The following is a 22704-nucleotide window of genomic DNA, read 5'->3' as shown; positions in this document are numbered from 1 at the left end:
TTTCCTTGACAATTATTTATTTACAAAATAGAATATTTTTGCGAGCGTAAAATGTCCAAATTCAAAAACAGATGCGATGTTGTGGCCTCTTAATTGTCGCTCCTGTTGACTGACTCCTTTTTCTCCTCTAGGACTTGGGATGAAAGATCACGATCCAACCAAATTAGACATACCCGGTAGCCCCAGTAGGGCGGAGCTGTACCAGCAGCAGGTTCTGTCAGAGCGCGCTCGGGTTCAGGGCCGCAGGTCTTCTCTCTTCCTGTCTGTGGAGGGATCCGGATCGGAAAACCAGGTGCCGCCCCTCCTGACTCAGAGCCATTCGATGGACGACCTTGGAGAGCTTCCCCCGCCAGCCCCAGTCCTTTCGCCCTCACCGACACCTCACACCTTCCTCCACCCACTGACAGGGAAACCTCTAGGTCAGTCCGACAGCACAATCTTATGTGATCTCTCTTGTTTGTTGGTTTCAACAGTGTGGCTATATTCCTGACATATGAATGGATGACAATAATCAAGTCCAATAATACATTCTGGGAAAATCTACCTAGAACAGAGCCCAGGGATATTCCAGTGGAGGAGGATGTAGTACAGAGCCATGAGGTACTACATAAAAAAGAGGAGGAACTACGATAAAGCCTTGATGTACTTAGCAAAACTGAAGGGCACCTTAGTCAGAATCTTTAGGTAGTCTAAAAAATAGGGTTACGAGGATAAAGCCCCAAGAATAGAGGAGGACCTAGGACACAGCTTTGAGGTACTCCACATAATAGAAGAGGATCTAGGATAGTGCCTTGAGGTACTCCACAAAATGGAGAAGAATCAAGGGTAGAGCCTAGAGGCCCTCAACAATATACAAGAGGATCTAGGACAATGCCCTGTGGTACTCCCAAAAACAGAGGAGGACCTAGGAAAGAGCTTTGAGGTAATCAACAAATAGAAGAGGATCTAGAGCAGAGCCTTTAGACACTACACAGTTCATAGGGGCAGTAGATTATGTGAAATTACTGTGGGCAAAAGTAAACTGTCTCTTTGAGAGGTTATATAAACCCGCTCAAGAGCAATGTCTGCATCTTCAACAATATAATGGAGCGTAAAAATGATTCAGTACCAAAAATGTCCACCTCTGATCTTCTCTTTTCTCCTTAGACCCTTCTTCTCCACTTGCCCTGGCTCTTGCTGCAAGAGAACGAGCACTCACTGCTCGCACGCCAAGCCCAGAGCCTCGACTAAAACATGTATCTGCCTCCACCACGCCTATCCCCACCCCAGCTGCCAGCCCAGAGGGTAGACACAAGCGCACCCCTATTCCCACCCCACAAAGCAGCCCAGAGCCACGATCCAAACGCACCACCCCTCAGACAAGTCCTGAGCAGCGAACCAAGCGCACCACTCCCCAGACTAGTCCTGAGCTGAGGCATAAACGCATAACCCCGCCTTTGTTCCCTGATGGACAGGTAGAGCGTCCAGAAACAGAGGGAGGAGTGACATCACCTGCCGGCCCCTCTCCTGAGCGCTGGAGACCCACCCCTTTGCCATCACTTGCCAATGAGAGTCACCCTTCTCTGATTGACAGGCGCAGAAGTCTAACGGTGGGCAGCTCAGAGGAGGAGGGCGCGGCTTACACAGTTACACTCCCTCCAGCGTTGTTGTCATCCAGCGATGAGGAGACTAGGGAGGAGCTGCGTAGAATAGGCCTGGTTGCTCCACCCCCGGCCTTTGCCGCTTCCCCTGGCCCTCCACCCCCATCTTCCCTCACCTTGTTTTCACGGCGAGTTGGGGAAGGAGGGGGTCCAGATGTTGGACTTGATCCCCTGGGGAGACGAGTAGATGAAGAGGAGGGAGGTGATGAAAGGCTCGTCGACAGTTCCTCCCCCAGCTCACTCCCTCCCTCCATCACCTTGGCCTCCCCTCCAGCTCCATCCTCTCCCACCTCCCCTCCTGCTGCACAGCCTTCCCCCTCTTCCCCTGCTACCTCCCCAATTGCTCTCAAGCCACGCCTTCGTTCACCTATCGGTCGGGGCCGCTCTGCGCTCCGGGACCCGTTGTTGAAGCAATCGTCGGACAGTGAGCTCCTCCCGTCTGCCGCATCCTCCTCCTCCCCGTCCTCCCCACTCTGTTCCTCCCCAACCGGTGGCGGTAGCAGACAGCCACGCTATCTGTTCCAGAGGAGGTCAAAGCTGTGGGGGGGTGGGGATGACCGTGGGGATGAGCGGCGGGGCCTTAGCCCAGAAGACGGGGGCCGTCCGGCGGCACTGGGAGGTCAGGGTTCGGGGTCAGCTGTAGATCTGACTAATAGGTCAGCATCAGCACTTGAACTGAGCGGCAGGGCGGGTTCTGGATTGGATCTTGCTAATCGGCTGCAGCTGCTCAACAAAGACAGTCACTCTCTTGGGGAGGAGCCGAGTCCTCTCGATCCAGGCCGGAGGTCACCAGTTGGAGGTGCCAGGTACCTAAAACTGCATATATTGCAGTTCTTCTGACTTGATTGTACCACTGAGTATGTGTGTGTGTGTGTGTGTGTGTGTGTGTGTGTGTGTGTGCGATCATGTTGTAACAGAATCTGTTGTTTGTGTTGTTCCAGATGTGTGGACAGAGGAGAGAGTAAATCGTAGGTTTTTATCTCTGGTAAACATTTCTCGTTATCGCTAACAGATGACTCTTAGCTGCTAACAGCTCACTAACATGCAACTTCTTTGCAGATGACTAACAACTAAATATCTGAAGTTACTCTCCTATCCGTCTTTTAAATCCAACCTTGGAAGTGACATTTGCTAAATGCATACCCTGAAATGTGAATGTCGAATCATAGCTAAGCACATCCACCCTGTAGAGCTTTGTATTTCTCAACATGTGGTAAGCATGGCGCTGCTGTAGGAGCAGTACTTGTGATGCAACTGATAACTTGTAAGTCTTTAAGTCATTTATGTACTCTCTGATATGTTACAGGTTGTTCTCTAGTCTTGGTGAACTCCACACGATCTCTCAGCGAGGATATGGGGCCAGCTACACAGTCCGACCAGGAAGCCGCTACCCTGTCACCCGTCGAAGCCCCTCCCCTTCTCCTTCCCCATCTGATAGGCCATTAGGGCATACTTCCTCCGGCTCAGAAAGGCCTGACCTGAGCTCAGGTCGCGGGTTAACCATCCTGAAGTCGTCCAGTCTCAGTCTCCCCTCAGAACCAAAGGAGGTTCGGTTTGTGATGCGAAGTGCAAGCGCAAGAACCAGGTCCCGTTCACCCTCACCTTCGCCCCACGCATCTCCCTGTCCCTCCCCAGTCCTCAGTGGGCCCCTGTTGGCTCTTCGGCCATGGAGGCAGCGGCCCCTCAACCTGTGGAATAAATATGACGTGGGTGACTGGCTGGAGAGCGTGGGCCTGGCTGAACACCGCCAGCGATTCCAGGAGCACGAGATCGAAGGCTCCCATCTCCCCGCCCTCACCAAAGACGACTACGTGGAGCTGGGCGTCACTAGACTGGGGCACCGGATCAACATCGAGAGGGCACTTAGACAGCTGCTGGATGGTTCCACTTGACCCCTCTGACCAATAACCTCTAGACATCCTGAACTGTGACCTCATTACACTACGCCATCTCTTTGACTAGGATATCTTAGCAGTGACTCAATCTTTAGACCTTTTTACCAACGTGGAGCCCAGCTCTCTGAGTGGTCTTGGTGACATTTTGGCTGATCAGCTCTTTGATCAACCCAAACATACTTGCAGCACCAAGGTCCGTGTCCAGTTCTGAGTTTTGGCTTTGTTTTAGACGTCCAATATTTAGTTAGGCCTCTGTTAACCTCTAGTCTAGTGCCCAGAGTTCATACCGTAAAAACCTTCAACCCAAATTAATCATTTAACCTTAACTTAGTTGCAGCTGACAGAACACAAGGATTCTGATGATAACAATCCTCAGAGAACGGCCATCATTTGGTGGGAAAGTAAATCTTGTGCATCTCTGAATTCACAAGAGCTCTGTAACTCCGAGCCAGAGGAAGTCCTGACAGCTCTGATACCTCCAAAGCAACTATTTCTGACACTTCATCAAAATAGAATCAAATATTTGCGAACTCAAACAAAAGTAAGATGAATTTTACTTTTTAAGAAGGCTAATAAATGGCAAATTTTCATATTTAGAAGCTATTAGCAGTTAATTTTTTGCATGTTTTCCTGAAAAACTACGACAATTAATCAATAATTAAAATACTTGCTAATTTTTTATTTTTTTTGTCCAACACCTAGATCACTAATTGACTAATCGACAGCCCTACTCTCTGACTCTCTATCTTATTGGACAGTCGCTAGCTAGCTAGCAATATATACAAAAAATTTATTTCTGACATAATTTACAAATACAATTATTTTGGTTTGTTTTCAAATTGTGGTCTGGATTACCAGTAAATGTCAGGTCTATCTGGGTTTTTACTCTACGTTACAGACCATGCTAAAGCGAGTGTATAACTAGCTAGCGTTAGCATACAGCGTACTTAGCTAATTTCAGCTGGACACAGAGCGGTGCTGCTAATCTGAACAGGTGACTGGACATTGATCAAAGAGCTGTTCTGACAAACTAAATACAAATATAATGAGACGGGTTCTTTTCTGCTTCCCCAGATGAGTTTAGCGGGTCTTAAGCTAGCAGAGCCGGATGACTAGCGAGCTAATTAACAACAGGAGATAAGCTGAGGGTGTTTCTCCGTCCTCTGAAAGAATGTTCTTGTGACTAAGCATTTTTTTCCAAATATCACTCATGAAGAATTTATGTTTATTTCTTAATACCGATCATTTAGAATTTATGAATAACAAGTAATAATAATGTGGTGGTGATGACTTACAGAGTTTATAATAGTTTGGATAATGATTTTGAGTTCCTTATGATTTGACAATGAGTTGAATTTCAAGGTTGTTTCAGTGATGTTTTGGAATTCATAATGATTTGTCAATGAGTGTGACTTTGTGCTGATGTGCTGTGTGTTTCAGGGAGAGCTGCAGCAGAGCTCCAACTGTAAACCTCTCTGGTTTCTAACCTGCTTATCGAGGGCTTACTGTACATGGTGCTATCTGTTTAAAGCCATCTGTACAGAAAATACCTTCCTCCTTCCCCTCCTTTACCTTCATCACACTAACACCTGAAACTCTTAGATTAACTTCCCTTAACTACTAAACTCTTGAGTGTTTTTCTAAATTAATAAGTCACGTTTGGCTGTACCTGCCATTACCATCCCGCAGTAATGGTAACTCACCAGGGACAGGCCATAAATGGAGTTTCCTCCCTGCCATATTGGGGATTTCTTCCCTGCCATACGTGGAGTTTCCTCCTGACCAAAACCAGAGTTTCCCAGAGGCCATGTATGAAGTTTAAATTACAGTTTGGTCCTCATTTGTTTCAATAAAGAAAACGTTTTTGCTTTTTTCCAAAAGTGGATCCACAGCCTCACAAAGTCAAACTCCGATATCTGCAGACAGCTGGCTAGCTAGCACATACATTGACATTTTGTACAAAAACACACATTCAAATATATCTAAATAAATTATATATACACACCAGTAAACTCTACAGTTAGGTGTTTAATCAAATGCTGTATGATTTAGTTTGTTGAATGCTATTGCTAGCTTGAAAGCCATGCTAGCTGACGCACTTTATGCTTAAAACCCTGGCCATGATACACAACTGTCAAGCTAGCTTTTCGCCACAGTAGGCGAGTAAATTTTAACTTGCACAATCTGGTTTGATCGCACCAACAGCAACATCAGTAGACACAACTCTTTCACAAACTCTCCCTTCTTTTGCCATATTAAATGAGACAGATGAAAAGCACAGACCAGGATTTGTTTAGCCTAGCTTAGCACAAAGACTGGAAGCAGGGGGAAACTCCTAGCCAAGCTTTATCAGAGTGAAAAAATACACCTTCCAACAGCAGTCAGATTTACATGTTGTTAGCTAGGAAGCTAGTTAGCTACTAATCTGTCCAGCTGAGTTATGTTGACAGTAGAGTTAGGACACAGCTAACTTCTGCTAACGCTAACTAACATCTCATTTTTATTAAGTTTGCTTTCTACATTAAACAAGACACAGCATGCACATATGGAAACTCAGAAGTCACTGGAAGGTGTATTTACTTCACTTTTTACCTTTTTTAAAAACGTTTACAAAACTTTCAACATCCCCGAATTTTATAATAACTTCACAAATTTATAGTAAATTGACACAAATACACAACCTACCTGACATGTAACAGTCTTTCCTCTTGATCCCCTCCGAAGCACAATCAACGTTACAGTGCCTGTTTCCACGACAACAAATCGACTGCATTTACACAGAGTTTTTTCTGACTCGAGTACCTGAAGACAAGCCGAGCCACAATCATGAATCCCAAAGTTGTACAAGTTTATGGTGCCCTTTTGTGGGAAAATTTTATACCTGCCCCTGGCGGTGCACAGAGGTGAAGAATGTAAAGTCTATGTACAGCACATTACAGTAGACTTTATAGTCTGTATAATATATATTATGGTAGAATAATGTAGCTATAGTGTAATATATAAAGTATAGTAGACAATAAAATGTATACAGTAATATTTTAGTAGACTGTAGTCAATAAAGTCTTTATCCATATAGGTGATATTCACCCTCTGTAAACAGCTACACATCAGCTATTTAATTTAACAGTTTATCAGGGACTTAATCTGCTTGTATGAGTTAATTAGGTCGCTTAATAATATCACTTTCCCAGTCTACGGTCTTTTCTGAATGAACGAGGCATGACCGACTCGAGTCAGGTGTTCAGACTGAAAACAGTGCTGCCTTAAAAAGTTGGTTTAAAACTCAGCGTGAGAAAGAACAGAACGTTTTTACTGCATTGATTATTTTGTACTTTTTATCGACATAAATACAGCCTATTTCCACCCTAACTCGGTACGCGATCGTTCATAGTTTATACAAACTTTTTTGCACTTCTAGTAAAGAACATGGATTTAAAAAGTGGACATAACAACCGCGACTTCGGACTTTAATTTTTGGACTTCCGTTTGAAGTCTTCAGTTTCATTATAGCCGTTACCGTATTGGCTTTTTCGAGCCAAATTACTAAAAGGAGCATCAGTGACTAAATAAACATCATGCTGTGTTGAAGAAGACTTGAAACTAGAGACTGAGACCATAAACTCATTAGGAACATGTTTACTGAGGGAATAAATCAGGAGAGGAGGAGGAACATTTTCTCATAGACTTCTACACAGTCAGACTTGTGGAGTCGCCCCCTGCTGGCCATTAATAAAATGCAGGTTGAAGGCACGTCCGTCATGACTTCACTTTTCTACCAACCAACAAATAGGTGCAAGATGAGATAAAGGAGTGGATCGGACTCGTGAAAGGGGAATCTTTACACCACAAACATCCTTCTTATATTTTACCAGTTCTCTGTGTAACGAGGAAGTGCCTGTGTAGCTGTTTACACTGAGTGAATATCACATTTATCAGACTGTATGTATGGTATATATTATTATGGACTAAAGTCTACTGTACAGAGTCATCCACAGAAGGAGACGTGGGTTGTCGGTCTCTCTGCAGTGTATAAATGAAAGTGATGTGATGGAGAGATCACGTGACCCCTTAACCTTTGACCTCAGGTCCCCATTGGGAATCCCTTTGATACAGACATGAGGTCATCCATTCGTTGTTGGATTTCTCAGCCAATCAGAAACACAACCAGCAAAGGTCCTGTATCCAGATCATAGAAATACACCAACGGTTTATTATACTGCAACAGAAACATGTTGAATTTACTCTCTCATTGGCCACCATATTTAAAACATTACGAAGAATTGATATAATTTAAATTAAAGGGCAAACCTGTATTTTTTTATAACATAGAACTATTACATCACTTCTATCTTTCTGTGATGCAGAATTCTGAGGATATCATTAAAAACAGAAACTCTCCAAGTTTCTTTAACATCTTTCTGATCTCTTGTTATTTTCTGTTTGGTGTATAACCATAATTATGAGGTGTCCTGATATCGAACAATACACTCTTCTGGCTCCATATTAATGGCTAGCTTATATCTTCAGAGTTATTTTGTGTCTGGACACACAGTTCCTCAAAAAACCTAGCTAGCTAACTGTTATATAGCCTAGCTAGTTCTAGAATATGTGCTAGCTGCCCCAATGCTAAACAGCTAGAGAACCTAAAAACCTAGCAAGAAGTTTTACTTAAATTTCATCATTTTAGACCTTACGATATTTTCTGTCCTGATGTGTTGTTCCTGAAGCTACGGCATAGCAAAGCAAGGACGTGCTACTGTAGCATTTATGCTAGTTGACAGCTCTTAAACACTAGCTTGGTCAAGAGTTGCTACCTACACTTGTTCAAAATGATTTAAGGTCATTCAAATGTTTTCTGATGCATTCAGTCCTCAAATAATCTGCTCCAGCTCGAACTACAAAACTTGAATGTGCTGCTATAGCATGTATGCTAGTTGACGGTCTAATAGTCTAGCTAGATTGAGAAAGTCTGCTGGCTAAACTTTAGCTGAAATGCTAAGAGAACGTGGCAAGAAGTGTTTATTAGCTAAAAATCATTAATATAAAAGCTTTCAAATTTTAAAAAGACACCAAGTACGGTATTATTTTCATGAATAACTGCTAGCGCTTCCTAATGCTACTCTTTAATGTTTAGCTAACTATGGGACACGGTTGTATTTTCCTGTATTGGGACACTTCATTGGGCAGTTTTGTCTTTCTCACCAACAAATCCTTTGTCTAAACATTTATGCTAATCATCAGCCCAGAATTCTTGTTTTGTTCTTAAGCTAAATGTTTGCTAGCTAGCGCAACAGCTAGCAACGACGTCCTTACAAATCGCTATGTATTTGTTTTGTAAAGCCAAATTCTCCCATTAAGAAAAAACATGGCTAATTAGCAGCGGTGGAACGTGACTCAGTATACGTACCAGTAGTGATTCTGTACTTGAGTAAAGCTACTTTAAACATTACGTCTGACCTAAATTCATTTAGGAGCTACAGTTACTTTTGAAACTAAGATTTTACGTACAAAATATATAACATAGTAGATCAATTTTTACAGCTAAATCTACAACAGTATATAAAGTAGTACTCTGAACTACCATAAAGATTAAATCATATAAAAGTACAACACTGATGGTCGCCCCTCACTGCAATAGGAGTGCTTTTACTTTTCATACTTGTCGTACACGTTGTTGCTAATAAGTGAAATTTTAAATGCAGTATTTTTATACTGCTTGTTTTAAATACTTCTTCCACCGCTGCTAATTAGAAAGCAATCATAGTCGGAGTGATGGAGACGAATGGCGGCTCAGTCTGAGTCCAACATGGCGACAGGAAAGAACCAGGACGATCTTAAGAATAAGATGATATACAGAGACAAAATGGCCGCTGGATACCTGATAGTGTTGACTTAGATGCCTTCACCATGGCAACGCCTCAGCTTCCCGCTGATTGGCTGAGAATCCTGTCTTTCTTACCTGAGTGTGAAACCTTCCTCCTCCCTATAATCACCTGGTTATAATGGTTTTATGGTTACCCCCCTCCTCCTCCTCCTCTTCCTCCTCCTTTCTAGCTTCCTCTTTTTACAGTATGTTTGTAGTTTCTTCTGGAGTGAGTGGCGTGTGTGTACTTGTAGTTTTTTTTCTTCCCTTTTCTAAAAACTAAAGAGCACACAATGACAACCGATGAGCTCTGCAACGCAACAAACAGATTGTAATCTTTATAATAAACCGTCATTTATTACAAAGTAAAAACTCTGCCTTCCTGTGTGGTTCTTTAACTTTCAGAGTCAACAGGTTTATGACCTCCGACGTCGTTTGGCCGCTGTATCTTAAAGTCGAGTTAATGAGTGACGACTTTCACCTAAAAAGACACAATCTAAGGGAATGACCACCCACTTTTAAATCACAGAATAATCAACGATAGAAGACGACATAAAACCATTAAAGAGAAGTTAGCCTTGAACCTTTTGTTAGTGCATCTTTTAAAATAAAGTCAAAATGCTGTGTAAGCTTTCAAGTAGTAAACATGCAAGAAATGTGACGAACTGTTATCATTTTATCTCTTCTTGATTGAACAGCAAATGTTAGCTATTTCCTAGCCAGCATTAGCGTTTGAGAGGGTTAGATGATCTGTAGGAAAGACGTAAAGTTCTAGCTAACAGCAGGCTAGCTAGGATTCGGCTGAATGCTAACGTTAGCTGTAGAATCTATTGAGCTATCAAATATGTTGTCTCAACTTGAATAGGGCTGGATTTTCTCAGCTAGCATTAGTGTTCGTCAGGGTTATTAATGTGTATTCATTGATAGTTTATTCAGCTGATTTATTTCAGTTATTTTGTATCCTGAAGCGCTAAAAATCTAGCTAGCTAACAGTTAAATAGCCTAGCTAGTTTCTGTAAAATTCTGCATTTATAATGTAACTGAAGTAAAATTTAAAGACTAACAGTTAAAATAGTTATGTACTCATACAGAGAGACAAGTTCAACAGAAACATTTAGCAGAAATACAAATAGTTAAAGTAATTATTGTTATTGATAATGTCGTATTGACTTTAGAGTCACACAGTGTTTATCTTCAGATTTATCACAGTGTTTATATCCTAAATTTATTGTCTCTAAGGTAAAGTTTTCTTTTTCTACATGAATCACTTATTTTAGATGATAAATAATTCATCTGTACATTGTCGACAGTACGATGTGTTTATAATATATAACTCTAAATGTGTTTTTCCATAATTAACACTTTTACATTTATATAAGTTAAGAAGTATACCAGCTACTCTTTCAGACAATAATGCATCATATTATTGACGATGTGGAAAAAACTTTGAGCTTTCTATGACTCAAAGTTAAGAAAATGAAACCTTAAAGATACTGAAACCTGCATTTAACACAAAGAGATAAAAGGCTTAGACAGAGTTAAACTTTTGGGGGTCTGTGGACACACTTAGAACCTGATTGGCTGTTAACTCCTCCTCCTCCTCTTCCTGCTCTCCTCCCATTGGCCGGCAGAATGTCGACCTGCGGCTGCTTTATGATGAGCTGAAGGGTCAATGGCACTTTGACTGAAAACTCCAGACCAGGTATGATACGTGTGTGTGCGTTTAGAATAGACTTAATCTAATCAGACAGCCACAAAAAAGATTTCCGTTTGTTTGCAACGTTAAATCTAAATATTTTATGAGTATATTTACTGTAGTCACGCCCAGGGTACGCATTCGAGGTACTTATTTCAATTTTGTGCTTCTTTCACAGGTAAATATTGTTCTTTTATTTAACGTTTTTTTGTGCAAATGTTAATTTTGAATTTTTAGACTTAAAGGTTAAAGGATAATTCAGTACAGTAAAATACAGTTTAAAGTGCGTCCACTAAAAGTTGTTTCCACTGACAGGCTCAGATTGTTATTCTAAGTGTGTGACAACATGACAGAAAGGATCCCTACAGAGATAGACCTTTTTGTTACAGAGGAAGATACTTTATTTGTTACCAGAGACACGTTTTACATCTCTTCAAATCCACCAACTTTTCAGGTTTTAGTCGGAGGCTTTGTTGGTTGAGTTACGTTCTGTTGCTAAGGTTTCTTAAGGTGCATGCTCGAAGGCTTTTCAGTTCCGACGTTTACTGTCCGGTTACAATCGGTTTCATTCTGAGGCAGGGGAGCTTTAAGAACATAGAAACATAAAACAATAAAGATGTTTAAAGCGTGAGCGTGCGGGTGTGTGTTTGATGTTTTGGCCAGGTTAATGAATGCGGAGGAAGCACTGATCTTTATTTCGCTTTGCTTCGATTTTTCGGAAAGATAAGAAAAACTTTATTTTGGCTTTGATATTGACGTTTTTGACTGCGTAAGATCCACATCCTTTGTGCGCCAGTGGTAGGACTGATTTTAGTTTTTATTAGTTGTTCAGGACAAATCGCCTTGTTGATCATCTTGATTCCTCACATTTAAAAGAAGATCGTAGATCTATCAGGTGGAAAGACGCTTCCGAGCCTGAACAGTGTAGAAGAAATTAATAATGTTCAGGTCCGATTCAGTGGCGGGTTCAGGTGAGTTTTATTCACTGCGCAGTGGAGAGAGATCATCACAGCAAGTTGTAGAAAACCTCTCTGACTAGAGTCCGCTCCAGTCAGATTATATATCTTGGGTCACAGTAAACAAATGGCTAACCAAAAGCGCTATACTAATTGAGATCAAGCAACAAAGGGCAATACACAACCAAGATGAAGGAAGCTACGGTGTCATTCTCAGAGGGGGGTGTCTGGGGGACCAAACTAACAAGAGGGTTCAAGCGAGCTTCTCCAGGCTCATACAGTGGTCTTAGGGTTGAAGAACTCACAGCCTGATGGCTAAACAAATGTTAGAAGGTGTGGTGGCAATTTTCTGATGACGAGACCAATAAAGTTCTGTGAAACAAAGTTGTCTTTTGATGTCATTTAATTGAAGAATATTAAAAGATGAGTTAAAGCAATTAACAACTCGAGCTGGGTCAGATCAGTACTACACAGCACGCAGCTGCCTGACTGACTGACACAGACTCAAAGTTCACAGTGTATTTTATACATTTCAGATAGAACTCCTTCTCACTGAGACAAAGCTACATGTCATTGTTATGACTTTAGCTGAGGCGCCTGACTATCTAGAGATGACCCTTGGCTTTGGAGGTCTCAGCCCAGACAAGCCCACCAACTATCTCTCGAGGACAGAAGGAGCAACAGTAAATCATGCACAACACCCTGGAGAGGAGCAGACAAATATATCCTTTAAATCAACCTTAGCTGATTATACCATGATTATTGACTCCATAATATTAAAGACATTTAAACACATGAGCAAACAGGTTAACATAAAAATTTCCTTCACAACTCCCCACTTTTTATCGTTAACTGATAATTAAATTTGAGTATATGAGTATATAAGCCTTCAGCAACATCAGAATGTAAACCCTGTTCTACAGTTTAATTACACTCGTCACACAGAAGGGGAGTAAAAGCATCATGGTAAAAAATCATTGTAATATCTGCTGTCCTGTGAGAATTGTCAATACTTACCCATGTGTGATATCATGTCTGTGTCATAGTCGGGGAAGGGGAAAAGGTCAGGTGAGCGGGGGTCATCAGGGAGGTCAGAGTCACTTTGGATCAGTGCTTTGAACGTCAGCTGTTTAGTCGCGTTAGTCTGGTGTGTTGTATTGGTCAGGTCATGTGTGCGACACACTAGTAGTCAGGTTATCAACTCTTGTTGTCTGCTGTTGCATTTCAAACCATAACAAAGGAAAATGACAATTAATGTTACAAAGTTAACAAACATCTCCAGGCTGCCGGAGTGGTCACCACGGTCGTTGACGATCCATTCTGAAGGGCGGCACCAAAGGCCACTGATGAGATGGAGCTTGGCACGCTACTGTTGGAGGAGGGCGCTTATTTCACCCCTGCCTCTGACTTTAGGTTCCAGCGCAGCTGTAGGGGAGGGTGGCGCTTGGCTCACTTCCCAGTCGTCTTCCTCAGCGTCTCAAATTTTGGTTTTTCAGCCTTTTTATTTCTTTCAGGTTCTCCCCAAAGGCAGAAAGAGGCAATGATATTTCCAAAGGTTCCCCCCGATGGGAGAACAAAACTTGTATATTCCAAAGGTTGTAAATCATTTCCTCAGAGGCTCCCCTGTTGGAGAAGGAGCCAGTTTGCAGTGGCTGGTGTGGACCCAAGTGGCCCTCCCTTGAGAGGGTTGTGTGTTGTTAGGAGGACCTGGAAAGGGCCAGTGAAACACCTTTGCTTCCTTTGCTTCCTCATTCCACGTTGTGGATTGAGATGGACGCAGATGGCTTGATGAATGACAGCAGCTTATCTTACCAGGGATCCCCCACCGGGGAGTCACTTCCATGAGCAGTGCTTTTGCCACTGCTGTTGAATCCTGTTTGCTGGAGGGGAAAACTTCAACCCATTTACTGAACATGTCCACCATGACCAAACAGCACTTTTTACCTTCACAGACTGAGAGTTCAATGAAATCCATCATCCAATGTTGTCCTGGGCCTGTAGGGGCGGATGACTGTGCTGTGGGACTTTTGGAGCGCCCACTGCTGAGCTGCACAGATAACAGTTTTTGCAGAAATGTTTAGCAACAGCAGAAAAACCTCGTGTATACCAGCATGAATTAATGGCAGCAAACGTCCCCCCCTTTACCCACGTGATCCTTTCCGTGAGCCAGGCGCACAAACAAAGTGAAGAGAGCACGTGGTAAACAGGGTTTGTCATCAGGACCAATCCAAATGTCATTTGTGAATTTAGCACCAGATTTTGAGCAAAGTGTTTTTCAGGTTGTGTAGCCATGTGAGTGAAGGCTGTTCGATCAGGTGGAGTGTCAGACAAATGTGAGGATGAGAACATGTTAAATACATCACCAGAGCGGGCCGCTGCCTTTGCAGCTGCGTCCGCTGACGCATTTCCACGAGAAGCAGCATCATCACGTCGTGTGTGTGCTTCATACTTAATTACAGAAACTGCTGAGGGGAGCAAAACAGCACCAAGGAGTGATGAGACCAATAAATGGTTAGAAACAGGTTTACCTGAGGATTTTAAAATCCTCCGTGTCTCCAGAGAGCACCAAAGTCATGTACTATTCCAAATGTGTATCGAGAGTCAGTGTAGATGTTAACAGATTGACCAGCAGCTTGTTTACAGGCTTCTGTGAGGGCGACAAGTTCTGCTGCTTGTGCAGAATAGTGTGAGGGTAATAACCTGATATCACAACCTCATGTTGTGTAACTACTGCAAACCCCGTTTGATTCTTCCCTTTTTCATCACATGAGGCAGAGTCATCAACGAAAAACTCGAGGTCAGCATTTGGAATGGGTACATCTTTCAGATCCACTCTGGGAGAGCAAACTTCCTGTAAAACTTGAACGCAATCATGTGAGTCATCAGCCTCTCCATCCTCCTCAGTGGGCAGGAGGGAGGCGGGGTTAAGAACAGAACATTTTTTACAGTGATGTTAGGCATGTCCGATAAGGTGGTGTGATACTTAAACCAGCGCTGCGCAGAAAGTTGTGATGTTTTCTGAGTGTGCAGAATGTGTGTGACAGCATGTGGAAACATCAGAGTCAAATCAGAGTACTCTACTGAGCATCCAGAGGCTAGTGCAGCTTTCCTGCAGCTGCTGCAGCTCTGACACAGAGAGAGATTATTGCCACTGGATCCAGCTTTATTATTATTATTATTATTATTTTTAAAGGCAACAGGACGTAATCTAACACAGTGTTTTTTTTGGCACAACACTGATGATGAATAGCATGCTTTGTTACCTACAAACTGTACAACAGGTTTATCAGGGTCAGGTAAACCTAGAGTTGGAACACTTGTAAGTGTGGATTTTAAGTCAGTGAAAACCTGTTGGGCTTCAGGTGTCCACGTGATCTTATCATGATGGGCAGAGAGTTGTTGTCATGAATCAGATGAGAGAGGAGCTTGTTGTTCAGAGTAGTTAGGGATCCATTGTCAGGAATATGACGTCATGCAAAGGAAACTCATCATTTGTTTGTTTGTTACCGGTTTGGGGAGCTCCAATACAGCCTGAACACGTTTGGGAGAGAGGGATTTGCCCTCTGCTGTGATCACATGTCCCAGATAGGTTTCTTTAGTTTGAGCAAACTGCAGTTTTGTGAGACTTGCTTTGTGGCCATTTTCTGCTAGGAACATCAGCAGTGCGAGTTTGTGTTCTCGACAGGCTTCAGCTGAAGGGCTACACACCTTTAGATCGAATGCACTGAATGAGGGTGGAGCCTGATGGAAAACTCGAAGTTTAGCAAATTTTGAGTCAGCTGTTGATGGAAGTGCGCGGGAGACTCAGAATAAGCTTGGACGCAGCGTGTCCATGTATACGTTTTACCTTTAAACGAGAACGCAAACCAGTACCGGCTTTCGGGGTGTGCTGGGACCGAAAAAACAACGCATTAGTGAGGTCGACAACCGAAAAATGTAGCTTGTGGTACTTGCAGCGAGATTGTGTGTGGATTTGGCACCTCGGGAACTCTTAGGTGAACTGCAGCATTTACTGCTTGCACATCTTGTACAAATCTCCATTCTGTGGGTGCACCCTGGTCTCTGATTTTCTTTACAGGAGAGATAGGAGTCCTGACTGGAGATGTTTCACAAGGTATAATGATCCCTCTTTTAAAGGGACTCAAAAACTGGCGTAATGCCATCAATTGCCTCCTTTTTGAGAGCATATTGTTTTGAACAGGCCTGTAGTCTGATTTTGGATGAATGATTAAAGGTTCTGAATTCTTCATGAGACCTACATCATATTTCTGTTTGGCCCAGAGACACTCTGGGACTGTCGACAGATAAGGAGGAATTTCGGGTGATGCCATGGTTACATAGGCATCAGTAAACAAACCACGTGGTGTGTCCTCAACTAATTGGACAGTTCTGTGCACATGTACAGTTGTTGTCAGTCTCGTACGATATACATCACCTTGCGCGCTGTATTCTCTTAGGATCCTCGACGGCGAACGAAGTCATGACAAGCGGCCCTCTAACGAACCCAGTGTCCTAGTTCATGCCACTCCCCGTCTCGTGGTTTAGCCAGAAACACATGCATCATATTTCTCTGAAAAACACACTTTTGGAGAGAGGACAGGGAAACAGCAACAGCAGACAACAAACTTTTCCAGTATACGTGAGTTAAACTTCTCTCTGGTTCAACAACGTGTCTAAACCATCTGTCCTCATACTCTTTATCTGGACCTTCATGAATGTGTGAGGTGCAATGTAAATCGTTTGTAGGCATGTAGTTATCTGCACATGGTGTGTGTATGTGTGTGTGCAAATGCAGTCAGTTCTCCTGAACATCTGGTGAGTGTGTGTGTGTGTCTGTGTTAGTGGGTGTGTCTGTGTGTGTGTGTGTGTCTGTGTTAGTGGGTGTGATTTTCTTACTGTCAGGGTTCGTGGGAGGTTGGACTTCACTCTCTGGGGTCCGCCCACCACCGGCAGTCAATCTGAAGAAGGCACTCTCCATGTTTTTGCCCCTCCCTTCTGGTCCTTTGAATGCGAGCAGTCTGCAGCCCAATGTCCACTTTCTCCAAAGTTGAAACACACATCCGGATCGTAGCCATGTCCTCGACACCCAAAGCCGCGTCCACATCCTCTGTCTGTGCCTCGTCCACGTTCACCTTGTCCTTGGCGACTGCCTGTGGCAAACTGCACCATAGTCAATATAGCTTGAGCTCTCGTGTCCCGATGTTTCTTTTCTTCTTTCTTCTTTTTGCCGTCTGTCCTGCTCTTCTGCATGTTCCGCATGTAGCAGGATATTTGACAGAGAGGTTGTGTCCCATGTGATGCAGGAACGTTTCACAGCTTCACACAGATGTGGGTGCATCTGGGCAAAGAACAGTCTCTTTAGGTTGGATTTATCAGGGCGGAGTGGATTCTGTATGCTACTGTGTTGGTCAAACTGGGCTGTAGGAAAGTGTCCACTGGTTCTCCTGGTGTTTCCACTGAGGTCATATGTCCGATCCTCTGTTGGCGTAGGGGCGGAGGCCCTAGGTGATCCTGTTTTGGTGGGGAGGGGGTGCCTGGCCTGGAGGTGCTGGGTTGTAGGGTGGTGGTGGAGCGGAGTCCAGGTGGTGATCCATTCCTCTCCCAGAGGGCCCAGGTAACACAGGATATCAGGGTTGGGTTAGTGTGTGTTGAATTGTCTTGTTCCTTTTTCCAGCTTTATCTACATGCTTCTGTTCTCCAATCATTAACTGTTTTCCAGTCAGCCTGAAATGGCAAAAACTTTTTCTTTTAGATTTAGACTTTTTCTGCTTTCTTTCTGTCCTTCTGTTCTTTGCGTGAACATATTCTCTCTAATATTTCACGTAACTGGTCAAGTTGGCGGAGACTGACACTGCCCTGTTGAGGGAAACCCAATTCTACCCGTTTTGATAACTGATCACCACTTCCTGGGTGCTTTGACTCCATCACTTTAATCATGTCTGATTGGAATTTAGGTTTCGGACCTGGGTCCGGTTCGTGAGACTGCTTGCTCTGAGCCCTACCCACCCATCCCTAGCCTTAACTTACCTCCTCTTTGAATAAACAACCTTGGTATCAGTTATCTATGAGTCTCCGGACTCCCAACTACTGTTAAGTACTATGACACGTCTATCACCGACCCCGTGAAGCCCTCTCTCTCTTTGAATAAACGACCTTGGTATCAGTCATTTACGAGTCGGCCTGCCTCTCGCCTTGGCGACACGGTCGTGGGATTTTAAGCTTTTTCCTTCTTTTACCGGTAAACCTTTAGCCTACTCAAAAATCAATACTCAACAACCAGACATCTTTGGAAAATTTCAAAATTAATTAAAATTTTCTCTCACCGTTGCATTGTTTCTTTGCACGCGGTTTTGGGTTGGTTCTTTTCCCTTTCGATAGGATCCGAGCGCTGGCCGGGCTCCGCAGGGCGGTCAGTTGCGCTTTTCTGCCAGTCCGACGGAGTCCGGTCAGGCGTCGAATCCCATCCTCGCCGCCAAGTTGTGGTGGCAATTTTCTGATGACGAGACCAATAAAGTTCTGTGAAACAAAGTTGTCTTTTGATGTCATTTAATTGAAGAATATTAAAAGATGAGTTAAAGCAAATAACAACTCGAGCTGGGTCAGACCAGTACTACACAGCACGCAGCTGCCTGACTGACTGACACAGACTCAAAGTTCACAGTGTATTTTATACATTACAGATAGAATTCCTTCTCACTGAGACAAAGCTACATGTCATTGTTATGACTTTAGCTGAGGCGCCTGACTATCTAGAGTTGACCCTTGGCCTTGGAGGTCTCAGCCCAGACAAGCCCACCAACTATCTCTCGAGGACAGAAGGAGCAACAGTAAATCATGCACAAGACCCTGGAGAGGAGCAGACAAATATATCCTTAAAATCAACCTTAGCTGATTATACCATGATTATTGACTCCATAATATTAAAGAAATTTAAACACATGATCAAACAGGTTAACATAAAAATTTCCTTCACAGAAGGAAGTTAATCACAGGGGTTCCTTTGGAAACATCAGAACCTTGATTAACACTGATGTGATAGCAGGAAAGAAAACGAAACCTCTATTGGATGCCAAAGGAAAGTGCTGGAAATCAATTCAAAGTCTGGTTGTAAAGGATTAAATGGAACTCTTATGTTGAAAGGAACAGCGCTCAGAGAAGAACTGATCTGAATCCTTAAATAGCATGTAAGCTGGTTTGCAGTTTCATTTCTGCTTTTGTTTGTTTTCCCAGCCAACATGCAGTCCATACCAGATCTGATCAGGAAGAAGAGAGATGGAGAAACGTTTTGTGACGAAGAGATCAAAACTTTCGTCGAGGCTGTGACGAACAAAACCATGCAGGAGTGTCAGATCGGTAAGACAAACGCTTTAACACTTTCCTGAGTTTGTTTCCTCGCCTCATGTTCCACCTTCTCAGGAGCCATGCTGATGGCCATCTGGCAGAAGGGAATGGTAGCCACGGAGACCCTGACCCTGACCCGAGAGATGATGTTGTCGGGAGAAGTGATGTCGTGGCCAAAGGAGTGGGCGGGGCTGGTGGTTGATAAACACTCAACAGGAGGGGTGGGAGATAAAGTCAGTCTGGTGTTAGCGCCAGCGCTAGCTGCCTGCGGCTTTAAGGTACACAACTACACACACACACACACACACACACACACACACACACACACTCTAGCTTAGTGTATCCGCAATTTATGGTAACTGGGACATTGACGGAAGCTAATTTTAGGTAGCCAAAAACAGGCTTAAACAAAACATACTTGCAAAAACATTAACGCTAAACTCGCTGCAGTAGCGTGATGTCAATCACCATAAACTATTAGGAACATGTTTACTGAGGGAATACATCAGGAGAGGAGGAGGAACATTTTCTCATAGACTTCTATAGAATCAGACTCCTTTTGGCCACCTGCTGGCCACTACAAAGAATGCAGGTTTAAGACACTTTTTGCACTGGCTTCACTTTTAAAACCAATAAGCTGCGTGCACTTCTTACATACAGTCTATGTTCATTTCTTCTATGATGTCATAACCACAGGTGTGTGTTTCTGGACAGGTGCCTATGATCAGTGGGCGGGGCTTGGCTCACACGGGAGGAACTCTGGACAAACTGGAATCCATACCAGGATACAACATCCAGCAATCAGCTGCACAGGTGACCAAATAAAACAAAGATGCTAAAGCTACTGTTATCATGAGCATGTTAGCATTTAGCTCAAATCACCACTGTACCAAATGGTGCCTTCAAATGAGAAGAGGCCATATTAACGCCCCGTTTTGTTTTTATTCATACGTATTTAATGTCTGATATTATAACGGCTTCATGTTCGTCTTCTGTCATCATGTTTTTACATTTCCTGCTTGCTAGCTTGCTAAATCGTTAGCCTCCATAGCTTCTAGTCATCATTAGTAAAGTTAGAACACTGAATCTTTTCTTTCATTTCGTCTCTGAAATACATTTAAAAAACATCGAGAGATGTTATCAGAGTAACAAGGACTTCAAAGTTTAACATCACAAGCAATGTTTTTTCATATTCGTGTCTCTGTATTGTTTTAATTACCTGTTTAAATGTTTAGATTCTGGAGATCCTGGCCTCGGTGGGCTGTTGCATCGTGGGTCAGACTGAGATGTTGGTTCCTGCAGATCGTGTCCTGTACGCTCTGCGGGACGCCACCAGCACCGTGGACAGTCTACCGCTGATTACTGGTACTGACCTGACTTTACTAAGATGAAATGATAATAATGTTAATATGATGTTAAACGTGTTCTTGTCGACGTTTCAGGTTCGATCATCTCAAAGAAAGGTGCAGAGTCTCTGTCTGCTCTGGTGCTGGATGTGAAGTTTGGACGAGCTGCTCTGTGTAAAGACCTGCAGAGCGCCAAACAGCTCGCACAGTTACTCGTAAGAACATTTTAATTCTCATCATATTTACACTTTAACTTTAACACTTAATGCTCTTTTACTGTATAAATATAATACTTCACTGAGGAGTCATAGGAGCCAATACAATTAAATTATATGGAAATACAAAGACTGATAAAATAAATACAAAGACAAACTGTAAATACAGTACAAAAATAAACTCAAGCCAAATTAATTTAATGTTTTATTACAGGTGGATGCAGGAAACGGCCTGGGCATGCGCACGGGGGCGGTGCTCAGCTGTATGGATGCTACGATTGGTCGATGTGTGGGAAACAGTCTGGAGGTGATTGAATCTCTGGAGGCGCTGAAAGGAAACGGACCCGACGACCTGATGGAGCTCGTCACAACTCTGGGTAACGATGTTATTTTGAACCCTGAAGTACTCTTTAGTGTCATGTGATACATTATGTTATTGCTAACATGCGTACTGTCAAATACTTTTGCATACGACATATTAGTACTGATTTTTGTTGCTCTGTCTGTAGGCGGTGTGCTGCTGCTGATGACCGGCGCCGTGTCCGACCTATCAGAAGGCAGAAAGAAGATTTCTGACGTTGTGATTGGTGGAGCAGCTCTGTCCAAGTTCCAGGCCATGATGGAGAAACAGGGCGTGGCCAAAGAGACAGCTCGCGCGCTTTGCTCCGCCCACACAGATTACTACAGCATCCTGAGAAAATCCAAACATCAGATGGAACTCAAGACTCCTGCAGATGGTAAGACTTTTATTTTGAAGGGCACGCAGGCTGTACATGAGGTAGACGTTATTAAAGATGAACTTAAGTATTTATTAGCTTTGTACTTAGGTTCTCATATCTTCACAAACTTCTATATTTACTTATTTAATTACTTATTTTCGTACTTTCTTACTGTTTTTCCTCCTGCAGGTGTCGTTGTGGACGTTGATGGTTTGGTGCTCGCAGAAGTTCTTCATAAGTTGGGGGCGGGACGATCAAAGGCCGGAGAGCCTGTCAATCACAGTGTGGGGGCGGAGCTCCTGGTGTCACTGGGTCAGAGCGTTGGGAAAGGTGAGAGTTCAGTGATGAAAATAATGATGATGAGTTCAGGGACCATCTCTGATGTTTGACTTGTGTACTTTCAGGCGTGTCCTGGCTGCAGCTGCACTACGAGGATCCGGCTCCGACTCCAGACCAGATCAATCGACTGCAGAACGCTCTGACTCTGGGGAAACATGAAGACGCACAAACACAACAAAAACATACACTGGTGAAAGAACTACTGCTCCCAGATTGACACAAGTTTTAATACTTTAACGCTTTTTTAAGATTTTAAAAATAATTAGAAAAATTAAAAAACAATTACTGGCATTTCTTAAAAACTATAGAAGCTACAGAAATAAACATAAATGTCCTGCTGCTGTTCTGCTGCCTGCTGACACAATAAAAGGATGTGATATTTTCCTATCTCTGTGGGTGTCCCTGAACACAACATGGTAACTACTTCCCGTATTTATGAGATATAATAAACTTTACTAATTGTGGGTTAAATTCACTTGCTAAATGTAACATAGTGATTAATTATGGCGCAGGGAAAAGGACAAAATTAAGACTATTGAGAGGCCGAAGGAGGCTATATCCTTGCCGAAACCAGCTACTGATCTGGCCAATGATAAGTCAGCGCAGGTAACTGAGAGGCCGGCGGTGGTAAATGAGAAGCCGCCTATTCAATCGACCAGGGCGGCAAGACATGCGTCTAACATGGCAACCCAAT

At 43.2% G+C, this 22704-nt stretch overlaps 2 protein-coding genes across 6 annotated transcripts in view; both read left to right on the top strand.

Moving 5' to 3' along the window:
* The window catches only part of shank3b (SH3 and multiple ankyrin repeat domains 3b), a 44113-nt gene extending 34343 nt beyond the window's left edge, over positions 1-9770 (top strand). For all 4 annotated transcript variants that reach the window (XM_069670768.1, XM_069670767.1, XM_069670765.1 and 1 more), the window contains exons 25-27: positions 132-419; positions 1147-2446; positions 2947-9770. In XM_069670768.1, the coding sequence (XP_069526869.1) occupies positions 132-419; positions 1147-2446; positions 2947-3532 (2174 nt within the window). In that variant the 3' untranslated portion in view covers positions 3533-9770. The remainder of the gene's footprint in view (positions 1-131; positions 420-1146; positions 2447-2946) is intronic.
* A 7714-nt stretch (positions 9771-17484) lies between these two features.
* Positions 17485-22499, top strand: LOC138599410 (thymidine phosphorylase-like). 2 transcript variants are annotated; one of them, XM_069671079.1, is made up of 10 exons: positions 17485-18877; positions 19281-19403; positions 19467-19669; positions 20106-20204; positions 20627-20756; positions 20834-20952; positions 21167-21329; positions 21462-21689; positions 21861-22001; positions 22076-22499. In XM_069671079.1, exons 2-10 carry the CDS (start codon positions 19286-19288, stop codon positions 22225-22227), a joined length of 1353 nt encoding a protein of 450 aa, XP_069527180.1. In that variant the 5' UTR covers positions 17485-18877; positions 19281-19285; the 3' UTR covers positions 22228-22499. The 2 variants fall into 2 exon arrangements, with proteins under 2 accessions (XP_069527180.1, XP_069527179.1); XM_069671078.1 differs by having other exon boundaries at positions 17485-19403.
* The last annotated feature ends 205 nt before the right edge of the window (positions 22500-22704 follow it).

The sequence above is a fragment of the Semicossyphus pulcher genome, unplaced genomic scaffold (assembly GCF_022749685.1).
Source record: "Semicossyphus pulcher isolate SPU_LCO1_2020_fin unplaced genomic scaffold, fSemPul1.0.p SCAF_20, whole genome shotgun sequence".
NCBI classification, from domain to species: Eukaryota; Metazoa; Chordata; class Actinopteri; order Labriformes; family Labridae; genus Semicossyphus; species Semicossyphus pulcher.
The sequence above is the reverse complement of the archived record's forward strand: the minus strand, read 5'-3'. Positions and strand labels throughout refer to the sequence as shown.

What these genes read in the sequence shown, in the direction of transcription:
- LOC138599410 (XM_069671079.1), top strand. Translation starts at nt 19,286, where the DNA reads ATGCAGTCCATACCAGATCTGATCAGGAAGAAGAGAGATGGAGAAACG. An exon ending in CATGCAGGAGTGTCAGATCG is followed by an intron (nt 19,404 to 19,466) that starts GTAAGACAAACG and finishes CCACCTTCTCAG; the next exon opens with GAGCCATGCTGATGGCCATC. An exon ending in AACAGCTCGCACAGTTACTC is followed by an intron (nt 20,953 to 21,166) that starts GTAAGAACATTT and finishes GTTTTATTACAG; the next exon opens with GTGGATGCAGGAAACGGCCT.